Source organism: Pantherophis guttatus, chromosome 4 (assembly GCF_059756535.1).
Source record: "Pantherophis guttatus breed Tessera chromosome 4, ASM5975653v1, whole genome shotgun sequence".
In the NCBI taxonomy this organism is placed as follows: domain Eukaryota; kingdom Metazoa; phylum Chordata; class Lepidosauria; order Squamata; family Colubridae; genus Pantherophis; species Pantherophis guttatus.
In genome coordinates, this window is record NC_142066.1 from 34,207,755 (window position 1) to 34,229,343 (window position 21,589).

The following is a 21,589-nucleotide window of genomic DNA, read 5'->3' on the forward strand; positions in this document are numbered from 1 at the left end:
TATAAATGGTGATTTTGCATAAAAATACACAAATTGTTGTAAAAATAACATTTCAATTGAAATAATGAAAATATTTAATCAAGGTATTGTGCTCTTATTTAAGCAATAACAAAAATTTGTGGAAGTAAATAAAGTTACAATAACTTTATTGGTGACTATTAGAAGAACTATAACTCATACATGGAAGAGAATAGTATTTCAATGTCAGTTTTGAGTCAATCATGTTGAGAGGTAGCCCAAGTAATCTAAAAAAAAAAAAAGAACTTGGTATAGATCAAAATCCAACAGGTTCCTAACAAACCTAGCAGACAACTTTGGTTCCCAAGAAGTAGAAAAGGGAACAAGGGGATCAGCCATATTGGACTTAATTCTCACTAGCAGAGATGAAATGATAGAAGGTGTTGAAGCTACAGGAACCTTGGGGGCAAGTGATCACGCAATATTGGAATTCAACATTATGTAAACACAAGTAGTAGAACAAAGTCAAACTAGAGTCTTGGACTTTAAGAGAGCTAATTTCAATAAACTTAGAGAGAGCTTGAGAAGGATTCCATGGATGAGAATCCTCAAGAGGAAAACAACTCAAGAAGCTTGGGAAATTTTGAAAAGTGAGATTATAAAAGCCCAGTCTAGCACAATACTAACGAATAGAAAAATAATAGATCTCAAAAGAAACCAGCATGGCTGCATAAAGAATTCTCTAACAAATTGAAAGACAAAAAGGACAAGTATAAAAAGTGGAAAGAGGGGCAAATAACTAAGGCAGAATATCAGCAAATAGCCCGAACCTATAAAGATGAAGTGAGGAAAGCTAAGGCTCACATTGAACAAAGACTTGCGACTAAAGTAAAAAATAACAAAAAAAGACCTTCTTCCAACATATTAAAAACAAGAAAAAAGTCAAGGAAACAATTGACCCATTGCTGGGAGAAAGTGGCAAGAAGGTGACAAACAATAGGGAGAAAGCAGAGCTACTTAACTCATTTTTTGTATCTGTCTTTATACAAAAGGAAAAGAACAGTCCAACCTATCAAAATCAGCACCACAAAAAACAGATTAGGAACACAAGTTAAAATAAGGAAGAAAATGGTAAGTGAACACCTGTCTACCCTAGACGAGTTCAAATCACCAGGACCAGATGTATTACACTCTAAGGTTCTGAAGGAACTGGCAGACGAGATCTCAGAACCACTGAACTATATCTTTCAAAGATTCTGGAACACAGGGGAACTGCCAGAGGATTGGAAAAGAGCTGATGTAGTTCCCATCTTCAAAAAAGGAAAAAAAATAGATCCAGGAAACTACAGCCCTATCAGCCTACCAGGGAAGATTCTGGAAAAGATAATCAAACAATGAATCATCGAACACCTAGAAGCAAACGAAGTAATAACCAAAAGTGAACATGGGTTTGTCAAAAACAGATCATGCCAGACTAATCTTATTGCATTCTTTGACAAAGTGACAAAATTAGTGTTGCTTAACGCATTGTAAGCCGCCCTGAGTCTCCGGAGAAGGGCGGCATATAAATCAAATTAAAAAAAAACAAAAAACCAGAGGAATGCTGTCGATATAATTTACTTGGACTTTCATTTGATAAAATAGGCCATAACCTACTACTAGATAGAGTAGAAAAATGTGGGTTAGACAGCATCACCACCAGATGGATTCGTAACTGACTGACCAACCGAACTCAACGTGTAGTCCTCAATGGAACTGCATCTACATGGAGGGAAGTATGCAGTGGAGTACCCCAGGCCTCTGTTTTAGGCCCAGTGCTCTTCAACATCTTCATCAATGACTTGGATAAGGGGATAGATGGGAAATTCATCAAATTTGCAGATGACACCAAGCTGGCAGGAATAGCCAACACTCGAGAAGATAGGCTCAAGATACAGAAGGATCTTGACAGACTTGAACATTAGGCACTAACAAAATTAAATTCAACAGTGAAAAAAGCAAGGTTCTACATTTAGGGAAGAAAAACAAAATGCACAGGTACCATATATGTGGTACCTTGCTCAATAGTAGTAACTGTGAGAGGGATCTTGGAGTCCTAGTGGACAACCATTTAGATATGAGCCAGCAGTGTGCACAGCTGCCAAAAAAGCCAACACAGTTCTGGGCTGCATAAACAGAGGGATAGAATCAAGATCATGTGAAGTGTTAATACCACTTTATAATGCCTTGGTAAGGCCACACTTGGAATATTGCATTCAGTTTTGGTTGCCACAATTTTAAAAAGATGTTGAGACTCTAGAAAGAATGCAGAGAAGAACAACAAAGATGATTAGGGGACTGGAGGCTAAAACATATGAAGAATGGTTGCAGGAACTGGGTATGTCTAGTTTAATGAAGACAAGAACTAGGGAAGACATGATAGCAGTGTTCCAATATCTCAGGGGTTGCCACAAAGAAGAGGGAGTTCAAGCTATTCTCCAAAGCACCTGAGGGTAGAACAAGAAACAATGGGTGGAAACTAATCAAGGAGAGAAGCAACTTAGAACTAAGGAGAAATTTCCTCACAGTTAGAACAATTAATAAGTGGAACAACTTGCCTGCAGAAGTTGTGAATGCTCCAACACTGGAAATTTTTAAGAAGATGTTGGATGTAGGTGATCCGAAATGTCTGAAGTGATGTAGGGTTTCCTGCCTGGGCAGGGGGTTGGACTAGAAGACCTCCAAGGTCCCTTCCAACTCTGTTATTCTATTCTATTCTAAAATAATTTTCTACCAGTCTGGGAATTTATGGTAGTTTATGGCATCAGTTTATAAACTATAAAATGGTGAGTTTATTTATTTTTATTGATTTATAAAATGTTTTAGCAACCCATCTTATGTTAGAGTAACTATAGGCAGCTTACAGTTGCAGGAGTTCTACTCCTGCCTTAGGTACAAAAACAACTATGGAACTTTGGGCCAGTCACTCTGAGTCATAATTTCAGTAGTCTATGGTCATGGTTTTAAATAAAAAAGTAGCTCTATTTCTTTTAATATAGAAAACATATTTAGAGAATCTGTTCTAAAATAAGAAAACGATTACTATATATACCTTCATTTAATGCTTCTTTTTCAAAAAAGACAAGCAATATTTGTACACATGTATGTTTCAAATCATCCTTTCCCCTTCAAATGTTAATTGCAACATAGCCATAACCATTTCTTTGTCTTAAAAGAATTCCATAATTCCAAAAATTTATGCCAACCAAGGAATTTTCATGCTTTTACATTATAGGCTATGGAAAATATGTTTATAGTATGTTCTTTCTATTTCAGATACAATTTAGTCATTTAAGCAACCTGAATCAAATCAATTTATCCACAAAATGAAAATTATAAACTTAACAAGAATCATGTTTCTTTTTTAATTTCTCATATTTCATTTAAAATTAAATGGGGGCTAATATGACCGGATTTTGCTCCCATAATGAAAACTCACCTAATAATTTCTACCTCTCCAAAATTAGTGGAAAATTATTACAGCTTTAAACAAAGGCTGTCAAAGACAGAAATAATTAAATAAGAGTTTGGTTGTATATTATTAACTTTTTCTTTTAATTAGTTGTTCTCTATTGTTAAGATGTGGCAAAACGATGATAATATAACATTTGGGGAAATATATGCAGACAAGCAACCCTGCACTGGAGGCCAAAATGGAGAAAACCTCCACAGCCACCATGTATTTGCCTTTGGTGCTCAGGTAAGATGGAACAAAAGAGATCCAAACACTGCAGAAGATCAGCATGCTGAATGTGAGGCATTTGGCTTCATTGAAACTGCTGGGGAGATTCCTGGAGAAAAATGCTACTGTGAAACTGGCAGTTGCCAGAAAGCCCATGTAGACCAGGACACAGTAGAACATGGTAGATGAGCCTTCATTGCATTGCAATATGATTTCTTCCCTTTCTGAATGTGTGTCAATGTCAGGAAAAGGAGGAAATGTGATGAGCCACACTGTACAGATGCCAGCTTGAATCAGGGAACAAGTAAGAACAATGGAGATGGCCAGACCTCTTCCCACCCAGTTCCTCATCCTGGATCCTGGCTTGGTGGCCATGAAAGCCAGAACCACAGTGATGGTTTTTGCCAGCACAGAAGACACGGCCACTGAGAAGATGATGCCAAAGCTAATTTGTCGGAGGAGACATATTATATTGCCTGGTGCAATGAGGAACTGCAGTGAGCAAAGGAAACAGAGGAGAAGGGAGATAAGTAGAACATAGGTGAGATTTCGGTTATTGGCCTTGACGATGGGAGTTTGGTGATGTTTCAAAAATGTTGCCAGAACCAGAATTGTGCAGGCAGAAAAGAAAAGTGCCAGAATCAGTAGACATATTCCCATTGGTTCCTCATAGGATAAGAATGAAATTCTCTTGGTAAGACATGAATCGTGGTTCTTATTTGGATATTGACCATCTGGACATTTGGAACAGTCATCCATGTCTGGAATTTAAATATTTAAATATTTTTTTAAAAAAAACTTGCAGCTGTTCGATCAATTTATAGCCTTTTTAAAATATCTTTTCCTCCTTGACTATCCTAATTATCCTGATTATTTGATTTCATCTCTTCCACCTGGATGCTCCACTTTTGCTTTTTTCGACCTTATCTTCGGATTTTTGCTGTTATCAGAAAGGGAGGAAACATAGACATCGAGAGTCTTGAACAATTTATTTGTAATACTTATACAAGTGGATGGGACGGACCATCTTCTCCTTTGTTTCTGTAACTCTGGACTGGTCGCCGTGAGAGGGCGGTCATTGTGACTCTCATCCCCCTTTTTTATGACTAACTTATTTTAATCACAAGACTTTCCCATCACTGTAAGAGGGAGATGGTATTCCGATGTTCTATTATATTAACTTCCTTGTACAGTTATCTACTTTACCCTTTTTGTCTTAACCATCTGTTTTAAACCATCTTTAACACCTTAAGAAGAAAATGGCCTTTCATCGCCTCCAATTCTATTTCATCTCTGATGTATTCAATAACAGAACTCCTAGCACTGCGAGATTCCCCCCTCTCGCAAGTTTGGCCCTCCCAGTTATCTAGGGCCGCCCTCAAGGACGGGTTTTGGAATCCCGAGAGGTGGTATGCTAAGAACCGGAAGCTTTGGGGTTTTTTAGATAGTTTTTCAAATTCTATTTTAAGGGGATCTGGGAGGAGGGTGGTTTCCAATGTAAATAATGAGGCTGGGGGGCCTCCCAGGAGGGGGGTGGGTTGTATGGGTTCAGGGATTAACCCGCGAGGGATGGGGTCTAGTCCATCTGAAGAGCACGGCGGAGGAGATGCAGAATCTGGGGCCAAGGAGAGGGTTAGAGCTTGTGCTGTTGATAGACATTACATCAGTACTGTAGGTGGGAGGGGCAGATATGGCGGGAGTAGGGGGCCACATCAAGTTGCGGGAGTGCGCGCTCGCTGTCTTCAAGCGGTGGCACGCTCCGGCCCCCAATGCTCTTCTCGTTCCCCAGGTGGCACAGACCCTCAGGCCCTGGGCCTTCGGCTGATGCTATGCAATGCCAGGTCTGTGGTAAATAAAGCCCCCCTCATTTGTGATCTTGTTCAGGAGGGGGGAGCGGACCTGGTGGGTATTACGGAGACCTGGTTGGGCCAGGAGGGGGGAGTCCCTCTCATAGAGATGTGCCCATCCAGTTTCCGGGCATTTCATCAGCCAAGGTCACAGGGAAGGGGCGGGGGGGTGGCAGTTATCATTAAAGAGGGTCTTAGTCTGAGGGAGGCCACTGTTCCGCAGACGGCCGGATGTGAGTCCCTCCTTGTGAAGTGGGGCCATGGGGTGCAGATGGGCCTGCTGGTTACGTACCTGGCTCCCTGCCACGTGGCAGCGGCCTTGCCTGAACTACTCAACGTTATAGCCGCGGTGGCGATTGATACCCCTAGGCTTATGGTCATGGGGGACTTCAACCTGCCATCCGTCGGTGAGGCGTCTGAGGTGGCTCAGGAGTTCATGGCTTCCATGACGGCCATGGACCTGACCCAATTAGTTCATGGCCCTACTCACATGGGGGGAAACACGCTGGACCTGGTTTTTGTCTCTGGTCAGTGGCTGAGTGGTCTCGAGATAGGGGATATAGCGATCGAGCCCTTGTCATGGTCAGATCACTCCCTCCTTCGCTTTGACCTTCGAACCGCCACACCCCGCTGCAGGGAGGCGGAACCGATGAGGTGGTTCCGCCCCAGGCGCCTGATGGACCCGGATAGGTTCCAGACGGAGCTTGGGCCATTTCTTAAGGCTCTGGCACACGGCTCGACTGAAGACCTAGTGGCTGTCTGGGATAGGGCGGCCGCTGGAGCTTTGGACTGGGTCGTGCCTTTGCGGCCTCTGACCCGGCGTCGATCTCACCTGGCTCCCTGGTTCACTGAGGAGCTGAGGGAGATGAAACGCCGGAAAAGACGCCTGGAGAGCAGTTGGAGGGCCAGCCGTTCTGAATCTGACCGAACACTGGTAAGGTCTCATATTAAGACCTACCTGGTGGCAATAAAAGTGGCAAAGTGTAACTATTTTTCCGCTCTTATTGCATCATCAGATAATCGCCCGGCCGCCCTGTTTAGGCTCCCTGCTCCACCAGGAAGCACGGGAGGACCCCTTGGAGGGTAGAGCCAAGGACTTTGTACAATATCTGTATGACAAAATCGCTCAGATTCGGGAAAATTTGGACTCTGACTGGGTAGATTTGGGAGGAAGGATGGAGGCAAGTCTTGAGAATATTACCTGGGAAGAGTTTGATTCTGTGACTCCGGAAAACGTGGACAAGATACTAGGCAGACTAAGCGCAGCCACATGTTTATTGGACCCGTGTCCCTCCTGGCTGGTGCTGGCCTCTTGGGAGGTTACACGAGGTTGGCTCCAGGGGATTATAAATGCTTCCTTGAGAGAGGGTGTCTTCCCTGCCGCCTTGAAGGAGGCGGTGGTGAGGCCTCTCCTCAAGAAGCCTTCCCTGGACCCAGCAGTGTTGGCTAATTACCGTCCAGTCTCCAACCTTCGCTTCATTGCGAAGGTTGTTGAGAGTGTGGTAGCGCGACAGCTTCCTCAGTACTTGGATGAATCGGCTTATCTAGATCCGTTCCAGTCGGGCTTCAGGCCTGGATACAGCACAGAAACGGCATTGGTCGCATTGGTAGATGATCTCTGGAGGGCCCGGGACAGGGGTTGCTCCTCTATCCTGGTCCTATTAGACCTCTCAGCCGCTTTTGATACCATCGACCATGGTATCATGCTGCACCGGCTGGAAGAGTTAGGGGTGGGGGGCACCGTGTTGCGGTGGTTCTCCTCCTTTCTCTCTGATCGGTCGCAGTCTGTGTTGACAGGGGGGCAGAGGTCGACCCCGAGGCCCCTTGTATGTGGGGTGCCACAGGGGTCGGTTCTCTCACCCCTTCTGTTCAACATTTATGTGAAGCCGCTGGGTGAGATCATCCGTGGTTTTGGGGTGAAGTATCATCAGTATGCTGATGATACTCAGCTATACATCTCCACCCCAGACCACCCCAATGATGCCCTTAAAGTGATGTCCCAGTGCCTGGAGGCTGTACGGATCTGGATGGGGAGGAACAGACTCAGGCTCAACCCATCCAAGACCGAGTGGCTGTGGTTTCTGACATCCCGATATAGTCAATTGGTGCCATCACTGACTATTGGGGATGAGTCATTGCCCCCCATGGAGAGGGTTCGCAACTTAGGCGTCCTCTTGGATTCACCGCTGTCTTTAGAAGAACACTTGATGGCTGTGGCCGGGAGGTCTTTTTATCAGGTTCGCCTGATTCGCCAGTTGCGTCCCTTTCTGGATCGGGACTCATTAAAAATGGTCACTCATGCCCTCGTCACTTCACGCCTGGACTACTGTAATGCTCTCTACATGGGGCTCCCCTTGAGGAGCACCCAGAGGCTCCAGCTGGTCCAGAATGCGGCCGCGCGGGTAGTTATGGGAGCAGCATGGCGCTCCCATGTGGCTCCCCTCCTGCGCGAGCTGCACTGGCTCCCTGTGGTCTTCCGGGTGCACTTCAAGGTCTTAGTTACCACCTTTAGAGCGCTCCATGGCTTAGGACCGGGGTACTTACGAGACCGCCTTCTGCCACCAATAGCCTCTCACCGCCCAGTACGCTCCCATAGAGAGGGGCTTCTCAGGGTGCCATCAGGCAAACAATGTCGACTGGCGGCCCCCAGGGGGAGAGCCTTTTCTGTGAGGGCACCCACCATCTCGAATGAGCTCCCCCCAGAGATACAGAAGATTCCGGATCTGTGCACTTTCCGCCATGCCCTCAAAACATTCCTGTTTCAGCAGGCCGGCCTGGCCTAACTTTCCTTTTATATTGCTTTTTGATTTTATTTTAAACTGGGATGTCTTGAATTATCTAGGACCAGAATGTTTAGTATATTTTAATTGGTTTTTTATTATTAACATTTGTATTAAATGTATTTTTATCGTTCGCTGTTCACCGCCCTGAGTCCCTTAGGAATAGGGCGGTATATAAATTTAATAAATAAATAAGTAAATAAATATACATGTATTATATATAAACATACATTCATTTCTGCATATATTGAAAATACTGCTTGTGTTTTGTGATTATTCTATGAATATTATTATGGCATATTAAATTGTCTTTCTTAACAGCAAAAATGGCACTGACATTAGCTGAAGACCTATCCATCTGATTTAGCAGTCTTATCTTTGGATTTTAACAAGGCAATTATCTCCATAGGATTCTACTTAATATTTCTAATGTTATTACTACCTCTTATCTATTATATGTATTAGCTATATATTTATCTGGTTACAAAATTGCATCTTGTCTTTATGGGAAGCACCTGCTACAATATCTTTTTAACAGTATTGACTCAGCTTTTCATCCTTCCAAGGTGAGTAAAATGAGGATCCTGATTGTTGGGAGCAAGAGGCTGACACTGTAAGCTGCTTAGACAGGGCTGTAAAGCACTGTAAAATGGTTTATAAGTCTATGTGCTTATTGATTATTATTGTGAATAATATAAATAAAAATAAAAATAATATCTATTCTATCACTTCATCCATACTGAATTTTCTTCATTTTGTAAATTCCTGTGGGATAAAATATGTGTTCATATCCATAAATGGAAAAGAGCTAAGGATTTGCCCCTTTTCCATATATTTTCAAAACATTCATGTGGCACAGATTTAATGAAGAATAAATAATACACAGTTACAGAAATGACAAAATATTCCCACTGTAAGGGAAATTCGGAGTTTCAATATTATTTTAATCACTCAATTAATTGTTTGCTTCTTTTTATTTGTTTTTTAAACCAGAGCCATAGTTGAATGCTTAACTCTTTGCCTTAAGTCTTCTTTCAGTTGGTAAAAGAATCCTTCCTTTTGATGACAGCATAATCTCTCAACAAACAAAATATATAACTCAGCTTTCTGTAGAGCTGTAATGCAATTTGGTTCATGATGCCTCTTACCCTTCTGGCTTGATATTTTCTCTTTGGGACATGGATGACAATCATAGCAGCAAAACGGCTTTGCCTCCTGCTTTCTTTTGAAATTACCAGGGGAGCAGCTCTCAGTACACACTGAAATAGGCCGTGTCTACCCAATAAGTAAAATAAGAAGGGAAATATTAGTGTCCACTCTGATGTTTAAAAAGAAGATTTTAAAAATCATGACTGTTTAATATTTAATTTAGTTATTTATATTTATTTTATTTATTTTATTAGTCCAATTTATATGCCGCCCTTCTCCGTAGTCTCAGGGCGGCTTACAATGCATTATAGCAATAGCCTGCATACTTTTTTTTTTTTGTATATACCTGCTTATTAGGGCTTTCGCCCACCCCCCAAGCGGTGTTGTTCTATACAAAGTTGACTTATTGTCCACAGTCCGGGTCCTCAATTTACCTACCTCAAAAGGATGGAAGGCTGAGTCAACCATATGCTATCCATCTCATTGATAAAGTGACTATGTGGCTTACAAAAAGCAAAAGACAAATATAAAATCAGTTAAAATTTTTAAAATTATATGAACATCAAAATCAAGGAAATGGAAGGCAGGAGAGAAGTTGGTCTTGCCCCCATCAACCATCTCCAGCAGTGAGCACTCTTCTTGGGGCCCCAGGACAACCAGCAGAACCAAGTTCTGATATCCATCCAGAAGGCCAAAAGAATGGGATTAGTTCCTACCTTGGGTAGTAGAACATTTCACATTGTCGTGACTCTAAATGAAAACAGCTCTTCTCCTTCACCCTACCTATCAAATTTCTTTCTAGCAGATAGTACCCACAGCAGCCCCCTTCTGCTGTAATCAGTGGAGCAGGTTAGTTCCACTGCTCCTCAGATATCTTGGAACCATGCTACTTAAGGCTTTAAAGGTAATAGCACCTTTTATTGGACCCAGAAGCAAACTGATAACCAATGCAACTTGCACAACAGTGGTATTATGTGTGCCACCCTTGGTGCCTCCAAAACTGTGTGGATCACTGCATTTTGTACCAACCTAAATTCTATATAGCTTCAAGAGCTATATAGAGCACATTGCAATAATCCATATAAGATATGAGCAGGGCATGAGTGAAAATCCACAATCCATTTAACTATATAAGGGTGCAACTGGTACACAACAAAGGCTCTACTAACGATGATTTCCACCTACTCTTTGAATATTAAGTTTGTGTACCAGGTGAAATTAAGGTTGTGCAACATCATTGATAACTAAATATGATAAACAACAGGATCTTGAGGTCTCCTCAATCCATAGCTACTTCATTTTATGAGAGTTCAGGTGAAGACCTATCCAGGCCCCTACAACCTCCAGGCCTTCCTAAAGGCCAAACCATTACATTCTTTAGATCATCAGAGATAGAAATGTAGAGCTGAGTATCATCTATGATATCTCATTCTTGGTGCCAGACGGTCCCATCCAGTGGTTTTATGAAGACATTTAAAAGTACTGGAGAGAGTACTGAGCCTTATGCCACCTCTCAAAGAAGTAGTTGTAGACTGGACCTCTCACTCCATATTTACATTGGCTACAAATAGCCTTGGAGAAAGAAGCCAAACCAGTGAAATACACTGGTACCACTGAGTGCCAAATCCTGCAGTTGGCCCAAAAGGATACCATAGCCATTATACAGAAATCCACTGAAAGGTCAAAGGGAGCAAGGATGGGTGCACTATTTTTATCCCAGTCTTAACAAATATCATCCACAAGCTTGACCAATACAGTCTCCATTGCATCAAGCCTGAAACCCTGAAAGGGGTCCAGATAATCTTTTTTATCAGGATACTTAGGAGTTCCACTTTTCTACACCATCCCTAAGAGGGAATAGTGAAAGCCTGGATGGAAATTGTGCATACAGATTGGTTCCAATGAATTTTTCTTGAGGAGGGAATGGATCAAGGTCTCCTTGAATGGTGCTGGAAAAACCTTTTCCTGTTTTGATGTATTAATCACTGCCTGGAACCAACTTCACAACACTCTCATGGAGGCTTTCACCAATTATTATAGAGGGACAAGGATCTAACGAACCAGTTGTTTTGTTGACAATCTTGAGGATACAGTCTACTTCCTCAGTCTAACAGGATCAGTGCTGAGGATCTAGTCTACTTTCTCAGGTTTAATAGGATCAAACTGCTCCCAGAAAATCAAGTAAGTCCATTCCATGGACATCTCTAATGGTCCTCCTCCATGCCTGTTCTCAAATTGAGAGTGGCTCTGAGTGACTTTGTCCATAAGATGTATTGATCCTGTATATGATAATCCAAATCCTACTTCCCCAGGAGGACCTCTTGATGAGGTGGAGATTATTCTCTGAGCTTGTGGGTTGGTTTATGAATGTTTCATTACCAGGCTAAGTAATATCTGTAGTAGAGTTTAGGGGGTTTCTGTGTTTTTCTGCTTATAAAGACTTTGTGTAGTCAGGAGGTCATGTGATGGGTCAGGTGTGGATGTGTCAAGAGAGAATCTAGTGATGGGTCTTAAAAACCAGAATATATGAATATCAGCTGGTAGTCAAATGCCATGATCAAAAATCCTTAATCTCTACCCACACCAAACAGTATTAACTTGATTGAAGTAACACCAGAATCATTGGCCATGCTACCACCAACACATGTATGAGTTCATCAAAGTCTGGCACTCCATAAGCAATCACATCAACAGAAACATTGACCTATAATCAGCCTACAAACCCCTCAGAATTCAAATCAATCACGCAACCAATCAGTGATGGCACCAACTCTCAACCAACCAACACAACCCTCCCTCCAACCAGTACTTCACATCCCAGTGACCAACACGTGGCATAACCTCCCCATCACAAGACCCATTACAAGATCTCACTTGACACACCCACATCTGACCCATCACAACATCTACTGATTAAAGTTTACTGTTTTTCATAAATCTAATTTTTATACTGCATTTAATTCTTCTCAGTTATAGACAGATTCATATCATCTGAAAGAATCATGTTATCTTCTTTCTCTGTGAAAAGATATAGATTTGGATACAGGGATCCTTGCTATTTTCTTAGTGACTCCTCAAAGTTATGAAGAACCTGAAAAAAATATTAATGACTATACTTCAAAGCTCTGGCTATTGCAGTGTCCCCATGGTCATTTGTTCATCAATTGTGACTTCACAAACAAAGTCAATAGGGAAGCTGGCATGAAGTCGCTTTGTGGTCATGTAATGTCCTCAAATCACAAAGGGTGATTTGCTAAATATCACAGTTGGAACAGTTGATTTACAGTGTAAATCAGTGCAGTAATTTATGGCTTAGCAAAAATTCCTGGCTCCAACTATGGATGGTAAGAATCATCCCAGACATCCAAACAAGATAATCAACATTCAGAACTTACTTGGTTGAAAGCACTAGGCCACGTGATGGCTTCCTCATGAATGGTGAACATTTGGTCTTCAGCAGCCCAGGGATCCAGCTTCCCAACTTTCATTCGATGCAAGGATTGGTTGGGGAATGTGACCCAGTTCTCAATATCCAGTCCTGTAACCAGTTCTCCTTTTTCATCAAAGGAAATTTCATCCCCAGCACTGTTGTTAAATGCAATTCTTTTCAAAAAGAAGTGAAGCTGAATATAGAAACATTTGTAAAAAAGAGAAGACAGAGAGAAAGCATGGTTAAGATACAGAATTATGTGACAGATCAAAACAAGGAGAGGGATAATTTGTAATGTTTTGGTGGCCCACCAGATACAATAGCTTATATGGCATTATTGATAAAAATTATTTTACATAGTCTACAACTATTTAATAATAAAAGAAATCTAACACCCACATCCCACCCTACGTCAGTAAATCTAGGAGAATTTAATTCTCAAAAGTATACCTAATTTGGTAGGCAGGTATTATTTATCACATAAAGATGGTAAAGTTTGTATTATTATTTTGCAAGCACCAAATAGAAATATTCTTCCCAGCTATTATTAGAGATATGCAAATGAAGGAAGATTCAGATACAAAATTATAGATCTACAAATAATATAATAGGCACAATTATTGCAGTTGTAATTGTAGTTTACGGCATTCCATGTCTGGATGTCTGAAAAAATCTAACTAGTCACTTGGTGGCAATAGAGAGACACAGAAAAGGCTTTTTGCTGCTATCTAATGGTTGACTGAGTTTTACAACCCTAAAAAAAACAGTACCAAGTATTTTTGGGATATGCCAGAATTGTGAATGAGGTTGAGTCATTGGAACTGGCTGTTTGAAAGAGTTTTTTATGGCTTCCCTTTTCTTGCATGCAAGCAGTTGTTCATATTTTCTCTTCTGATAAGAGAAGATCCAGTTCAGCAAATACATAAGACTGGTAAGTGATAGCAAAAGGTGTTTTTGATGTTAACAAACATCTAGTGCAGGCCTCTCAAACTCATGGCCTGCCCAAAGGGAAAAAAGTCGAGATGCATCACGTGACGATTCCATTACGATGCAAGCATGACACCCTTGATCTAGTACAGGTGTTGGCAACCTGCAGCTCCAGAGCCACATGTGCCTCTCTGGGCCCTCTGCTGTGGCTCCCTGTGCCATCACTGGTTGGCCCAATCCTTCGCCTCTTTTATTTTTTTGGATATTTTTTGAAATTCAGGTTGGCTGAGGAACGATCGCCAGCCTTCTCTTTGGGTGATCCTCCTCCCCCTTCTCCTCTTGTGACCCCCTGATGGGCTGTGGCTGAGCCAGGAGCATGTGAACACATGGGGAGACCTTCCTCAAGCAAACGCCAAAGCGCAGAAAAGGTGCAGGCGGGGCGGACAGCTGCTTGCTTAAGAAGGGTCTCCCAACATTGTGCCCGCTCCCGGCTCAGCCACAGCTTGCCAGGGAGTCACAAGAGGAGGTGAGGTAGGAGGGTCACCAGAGAGTGCAGGAGTTAAGCGGCCCTGTACCTGCCTTCATGCCACATTTGCTCATAAGGCAGCCTTCGCTTCCTGCCACTTCAGGCAGGAGTTTGCACCTGTTGTGGCTCCGTTACCTGAGCAATGCCTTCGGTGTCTGCTGAAGGGCAAGAGATAGGGCTGGGGCCAAGCACATCCACGCAGCCACAGGTGGACAGTGATGAGGGAAATGAGTCTTGGCTGGATCCTCGGCAGCATCGCAGAGATAAACGCGCACAACAGAAGAAAAGGCATGCCAGAGATTAAGCTGAGTCACTGGACCACACCACACAGGGTATAAAAGGGGGTGAGGTGGCCATTCAGACTCTGTGACGGAGTCTCAGAGAGACTCAGAGAGAGAGAGTGACACACACACATACACACATATAGAGAGAGAGGGTAGAGCGAGAGACATAGAGACACACACACAGAGTGATACACAGAGAGAGGGAGAGAGAGACATAGAGACACACACAATAATACACAGAGAGAGGGGGGAGAGGGGGAGAGAGAGAGATACAGAGGGAGACAGAGAGATATGGGGAAGAGAGGAGAGGGAGGAGAGATAGAGAGGGAGGGAGGAGAGATGATAAGATAGGGAGAGGGACAGAGATAAAGAGAAAGGGAGAGAGAGAGAGGAGCAAGATAGGGAGAGGGGGAGAGAGAGACATAGAGAATGGTTTTGTGGCTGGGTAGGCGTGGCTGGACTGGAGTGAGTGACATCGAGTTGGCCACACCCACCCAGGTTTTGTGGCTGCTGGTATGTTTTTTCTTTTTCTGTGGGAAACGGGTCCAAATGGATCTTTGAGTGTTTAAGTTTGCAGTCCCCTGATCTAGTGAAACAATAGCTTGGAATTGAGCAATAATTGCCTGAAAGCACATTATTATTATGGAATACATGCTGGTGGAGCGCTTTCTTGGCTAAGGATGTTATAATTTTTCATGAGTACTGTAGGACATCTGAGGTAGCTCAGTTATCATTTGATTTAGAGGGGAGTCCACTTAGCTTGGCAGAAAATTTTTCCTCAGTATGTGTCTCTTGAATGAAGCATTTTAATGGAGCAGGGTTGATAGGTGATTGATGTCATATTACTAGAATCTTGGCAAAAGAAAGATCTCTAAAGATTATTACACAGTTAATAGCGAGGCACATTTTTGCAATTATTGATTTCTGAGTTTTGCCAATGGGTGAGTAGGAATTCTTTGGCCTCCTGGGCTAAAGGAGATATTTGTGCCATGCATAGAGGATGTGGTCATTAGGATCCAATTCCCCATTGAGGACTCCTCCCAGGTCAACCAATACATTTGCAACTTAAGTTGCTAATTCATCCCACATGCAACTGATTTGGGGTTTCTGCCTCATTGGGACCATTGAAGCATTTATTATCAAAAGGGCATAATAGCTAGATTGGATTTACATAATACAACTTGAATGAGGAGAGGGACATGGGTATGGCTTATAGAATAGTGGAGATTAGGACTCCAGATCATCTTTTGCTCTTCAGTGCTGGTAATGTCCCAACTGCAAATAAACGTGGTCCATTAAGTATCAGTTTTTTAACAGTTTACATTTTCCTAACTAACCTGGTTCAAGGTTAGAAGGGTTGCTTTATGCTGGTCACTTAGATGTCAAGCAGTTGCCTTCCAAACCAGGACTTATAAGGGTAATTTTTGCAGGAGTGGTAGCTTTCCATCAGTTTATGGCTGCAAATGTAATTGTGTTTCTAAGTGGTGGAGAGTAGGGTACCAGGGTGTTAAATGCACCCAAAGGATGCATTTGGAAGTGGAATGGATCAGATATTAGAATAAAGTTTATCAGGTGAATAATGGTGGAAGAGCAGAACTAGACAATTGGTTTCCATAAGAAAATCAAAGGAAATTTTTGATGTATTCACATTAGAGGATCTCCTCTATGCTAATGGGACTGTCAATGTCTCTCTGTATCCACTGGCAAGACTTTCTTAGCTAACTTAGCTAACTGGTTTTGACAGAAGCTATTTTAAGGGTGTTCCTGAAGAATAGGAATCTAAGGAGAAAATTGTGCAGGAAAGGACTTAGAGAAGAAGTAAGGTTGGAAGACTAAGGCAGGAGACACAAGAGAAATTCCTAACTTTCTATTCACAGAACAATGTCACTTCTAATTCAACATTCATATCTCATTTCCCTCATTATTTAACTTATGAGAAAATTACCTGCCATGGCTGTACATCCTGAAGATTAGGTTTCCTGATGCTCAACCTTCTCCTATGTGGTTGTTGACCCACCTGTATGGCATGTAAAGCATGTGCCACAGCATACACTGCATTGTATATGCTGTAACTGGGACTGGTCAGCCTCATTTCAAAAAAAGCCCCAGGAAGGCTCTCCAGTTTCTCTTTCCCGGTGCAGATACCCTCAGTTTCCTGATTCACAAACGGGTCTGGAAATACACAGCCAAATGCATGTTCCCATACATCTTTAATGAAACCATCTTGGGGAAAGAATGAGAAATGGCTTCTTGTCTGAAGAAAATGTTGGAATCCTTCAACCTCATTTGAGTAACCTGCAAAGGACAGCGCACCATGGAGAACTTGTATGTCCCAGCTTTTCTGATAAAAGAATGAAGCAATACTGATTTGGGAAGCCACAATCCATACTGTACCTTTTGGTTTTATAGAAACCATTTCCATTTCAGGTAGATATAACAACCATCTTAAATGTAAAACATATTTATCATTGATTATCACAACATTAGCTTTGCTGTTAGTAAAAAGATGAAATGTCTCCACAAACCATTTCAGACCATCATCCACATTACTGATATAAATTGTCCCAAGTTTTTGTTCTAAGAAAGCAATACAGATACCATGGAGAGAAAACCATGAAAATATCAGTTGTTCAAATTTTGCTCCAACTTCTCCTTTCACAAGAATCCCAACCCAGGTCCACCTGAAATGGACAAGTAGCTGAAGAATTCCTCTATAATTTAAGTCTTCACCTGGAACCATGTGGTAATAGAAGGGGATATCAGTTTTACCATTCATACTTGGAGGAGGGCCATATAGGAACTATAGGAACAAAAAATAGACAGAAAAATGGTTGATAAAACTGATATGCATCTTCTGCAAATAAAAAGTTCTGGATATGCCTTCACATTATTTATGTGTATGAAATATTTGTGAGAATTGGTTTGAGGTAAATGATTGTTGAGTTCCCTTTCATCTGCCCAACTGAATGATTCTCTCCATCCTCTTTCTATTGAACTTGCAGATTACTTCTTTCTCTTCAACAATAAAATGTTCAAGTCCATGTTAATCAAAGAAAGAGTAAAAGAGAGATAGAGCAGTGATTATGGGCAGATGATGTTTAGTATTAGCTAAGGATGCTCACTGTGTAACTTTGGGCACTTCACGGTCTTTCACACTGATAGTTGGAGAGAAATAAAGGAGAAACACTATGTGTAACTCCATGAACATCTGAATACATCTGAGTCTAACAACATAAATAAACACAATTCAGAAACATTACATTTTTTTTTCTGTTCAACACAATAGCAAATTCCTTGAGAGGGAATCCAAAGCTCCTACACAACAGGGAATGATTATTAATGATTAATTTTTGAAATTGACCTATTATACCAAATTCTGAAATTAAATTCACTTTGCTTTATGCTTTGATAAATACATTTTCTTAAATATACTTCATAGTTAAATGTATACTAAATTAAATATATACTAATGTCTTGCAATCTATCCGTCTGAAAATATAAAGCAATATATGGGCAACTTACTATTAATGAATCTTACCTGGGGAACCTTATAAATGCGTAAAATGTCTTCAATAGTAAAAGAATATTCAGGATCAAGAGTTCCAAGAACAGATATGAGATTGTTCAGGATGTCACATTTGTAGTTGGGAATGAATTGGTTCTGACTGGAAAAAAGTTCCATTGTGGCAGGATATGAGTACTCTCCACCATAACTATCATATATTCTGAATCCCAAGGTGAGGTTAGGTAAGAGTTGGAGGTCTTCATTGATCTTCTTCACAGCAAATATCAAGCTCAAAATATGCTGATAAAACTTGATCAGAACTCTGCAATGGCAATTAGATGCTGTATCAAATAAATACTCCGTGTGTAAAAAGGACAGTGAAATTGAATTCCATAGGAATAATGTTAATTGATCAATTAGTTACTATTCAGTAGAATCGTTTCTGGGTTTTCATGAGTGTATTTGTTAAACAATTTTGATTATACGATACTGAGCAAAAAACAAATACCATTGATTTTGGCTTTGGTTTCTTTTACCTTTTCTTAAGAGAGTATCTAAATCCTGTTCCAGAATCTACAAAAATTATTATTCTTTTAGCAGCAACACATCATCAGGTACAAAATAGATTATATTATATTTTATATCTATAGTAAGTAATTTAATAAGTACTTTAAAATTCCATTATATGCAAAAGCCAGTTTAAGCAAAATCCAAAGTTTTCTCTATCTTAAAAATAATTTTAGCGAAATGATGTATTATCATTATTAGTTTAACTGTAAGAACTTCATATAATGTTGAAATCCGGATTTCTAAAAAATATTACAAAAGCAGAATATGATTTTTAGTAATCAAATTATCCCAATCCATGTATTTCTCACCTCCCAACTCCAAAAACCTTCAATGCATGGTCAAACGGGCAAATTTATTTATTGGTCTTTTATTTACTAGGGGAAAACATGCTGCATCTCTGACTTAACAGTATTATTTTAATGGTTAACTATAATTTTGCTTTCTTTGAGACCCAGTTTTAGAAACTGATGTATAATCCACAGAAATATGTGAAATCTGATATCACGAAAGACTAAATAATTACTTTGATCCCTTCCCCTTTCTTCAAGGAACAGAGAGTCTCACTATCAGTTTCCTTTAGAAAGCACAGTGAAAACATATATGGGTTGAAAAGTATTACTTCATTTATATTTTAAAATGTATACATGCAACATTGGGATTAAGTATAACACAGAGAATAAGTGTACAAAAGAATTTCACATACATTGCTATAATAATACAAAGAAAATAATAATAGTAATAATTACAAAAGGCAGCTTTACTCGGAACAACTTGCATTCTGAAGCAATGCTCCAAACACCATCAAACATCTGTCTATCTCGGGTTCTTTGGAACGACTTAATAGACATACAAAATGCCAAATCCAATCTAAACATTTAATTGAATGTGCAACAAGCCACTACCAATAATATTAATGCCTTACACTGGTTCACCAACAGCAGATTTCCTGGGAACCTCCTCAAAGTGTTCTACAATTTTACTTATGAAGATGAATGAAGTAATACCACCAATGATGAGGTCACCTGGTTGAAAATATTTGTGAACAATCGGGACAGTGGCTTGGAATCTGCATGTTATTGTTTGAAGTTTGCAAGGTATATGTGGCAATAATAGGAAAAGAACCAATATCATCATGGGCTACTTTACAAGCTTTCTATAATTTCATGTAAACTTAAGAACTTCCAAGAATAGACAATAAATAAATTTGTCTATTCCTCACATAACTTCCATTAGCTTCTGAACTTTAGAATAAAAATCATTCTGAGAAATCATTCAAATAATGATCTTACTTGCCCCAAACTCTAAATACATTTTTTTCAAAACATATGAAATAATTAAACTGTCTGTCTTTGAGGATTTTAAAAAGCAACAAGGTCAATAATTATCTTTTTGATAATTATAAGGGAGATTGAAGAAAAGTGCCACCTTGAAATTGCCATTACCCTGTAGAATTAAGAATATGCTTCTCTATTCTGAACATAGTATTAGCAATTCCATCCATTAATCAAATAACAGGACTGAAACCAGTGGTGGGTTGCCCCCCCGGTTCACACCGGTTCTATAGAAACGGTAGTAAAACCAGCTGGAAGCTCCACCCACTGAAACTGACGTGTGGGGTCCCATTGCGAACCGGTAGGAAAGGTAAGTAGAACCCACCCCTGACTGAGATGTGACAACAATCCTCAAATTTGCACTATATGTTAGAAGAAAAGTGAGGGACATAAATTACCAATAAATTTGTGATCGATTCTAAAGCCAGGCCCAACTTGTAACTTTCACATTCATTTTAAAATTACTTTTATGTCTTAATGCTGACCAATAGTAGTAGCTGATGTTATTTCATTTCAATATGAGACTTCTCAATGTCTTATGACTATCACTAAGTGTTGTATCATATGATTACCGATCTCTTCCCACTCATAACTATAACCATGTTGCTTGTATTTTTATAATTTAGTGTTGTATCTTATGATTCTTGATGAATGTATTTTTTTCTGTTTTCTCTATATGCACCAAAGACAAATTCCTTGTGTGTCTAATCATACTTGGCCAATAAAGAATCCTATTGTATTCTATATAAGGTATCTCACAGGACTGCCTTAACATCTTAGGGCCATAAGTATCCAACAGAAAGTTCTCTCAATTCAAGAAAGGATGCAATTGACACAAGAGATGGAACACACAACTGCTATCCCAATCACATTTACCACCTGCTCCTTGACCAATACTGTGAATCCAAGAGGACCCCCAGTTTGTGTATCGATCTTGAATTGAGAAATGCAGCCTAACCCAAGATTATGGATTAAAAGTCCTCGGGTGTAGAGGAGAGGGCTGCCCAATGTCCACAATCATGAGTCAAAGCTTTGTTAGCCTTGATTCAGGGTTTGTTCCTGCCCAGTTATAGAGCCTCCAGGCATTGGAACAGGATCTCAACAGTCTCACTTGTCTAGATAGGGTTGAAAAGTGAGGAGAATATAGTATTCGTGCTATGCTATGCCCCTCCTTAAGAATACATTACTGGATTTGTCAGGGTGTTGATTAATCCCATTCTGCTTTTGGGATAATTGCACCTGATTACAAGGGGAGGATCAAGACTTTTCCTTGCAAGTATACTTTAAGAAAAACAAAACCCGAAGATATTTTCTAAGAGAACTCATTTATTTGTTATAAAGAAAATAAAACACCTCACTAACTAAGAAAATTAATTGTTACATTTTTGCAAAAGTTCGTGCCGGGTATTTCTCAGCCGGACCTTTCTGGCAAGAGAACAAAGGAAAGTGTGAGAAGCAAGTGAAAGAATGCGGATACACGTAGCTTACTGATAAGAAGTTGGCAAGCTACAGAAAGTCTGACACTCCAGAAATAATGAGCTCAGCTGGTAAATACTAAAAC

General features: G+C 40.5%; 2 protein-coding genes across 2 annotated transcripts; both read right to left on the reverse strand.

Annotated features, from left to right (window-relative positions):
* Positions 1–3,538: 3,538 nt before the first annotated feature.
* LOC148113981 (vomeronasal type-2 receptor 26-like) lies at positions 3,539–4,438 on the reverse strand. The gene has a single exon (XM_087893587.1). The coding sequence runs from the start codon at positions 4,436–4,438 to the stop codon at positions 3,539–3,541; it is 900 nt and encodes a 299-aa protein (XP_087749713.1).
* Positions 4,439–9,157: 4,719 nt separating this feature from the next.
* Positions 9,158–18,304, reverse strand: LOC117668859 (vomeronasal type-2 receptor 26-like). Its single transcript, XM_060693682.2, has 4 exons — positions 18,161–18,304; positions 16,568–17,422; positions 12,851–13,078; positions 9,158–9,581 (listed from the first exon to the last, which is right to left on the reverse strand). Exons 1-4 carry the CDS (start codon positions 18,302–18,304, stop codon positions 9,291–9,293), a joined length of 1,518 nt encoding a protein of 505 aa, XP_060549665.2. The 3' UTR covers positions 9,158–9,290.
* Positions 18,305–21,589: the final 3,285 nt, after the last annotated feature.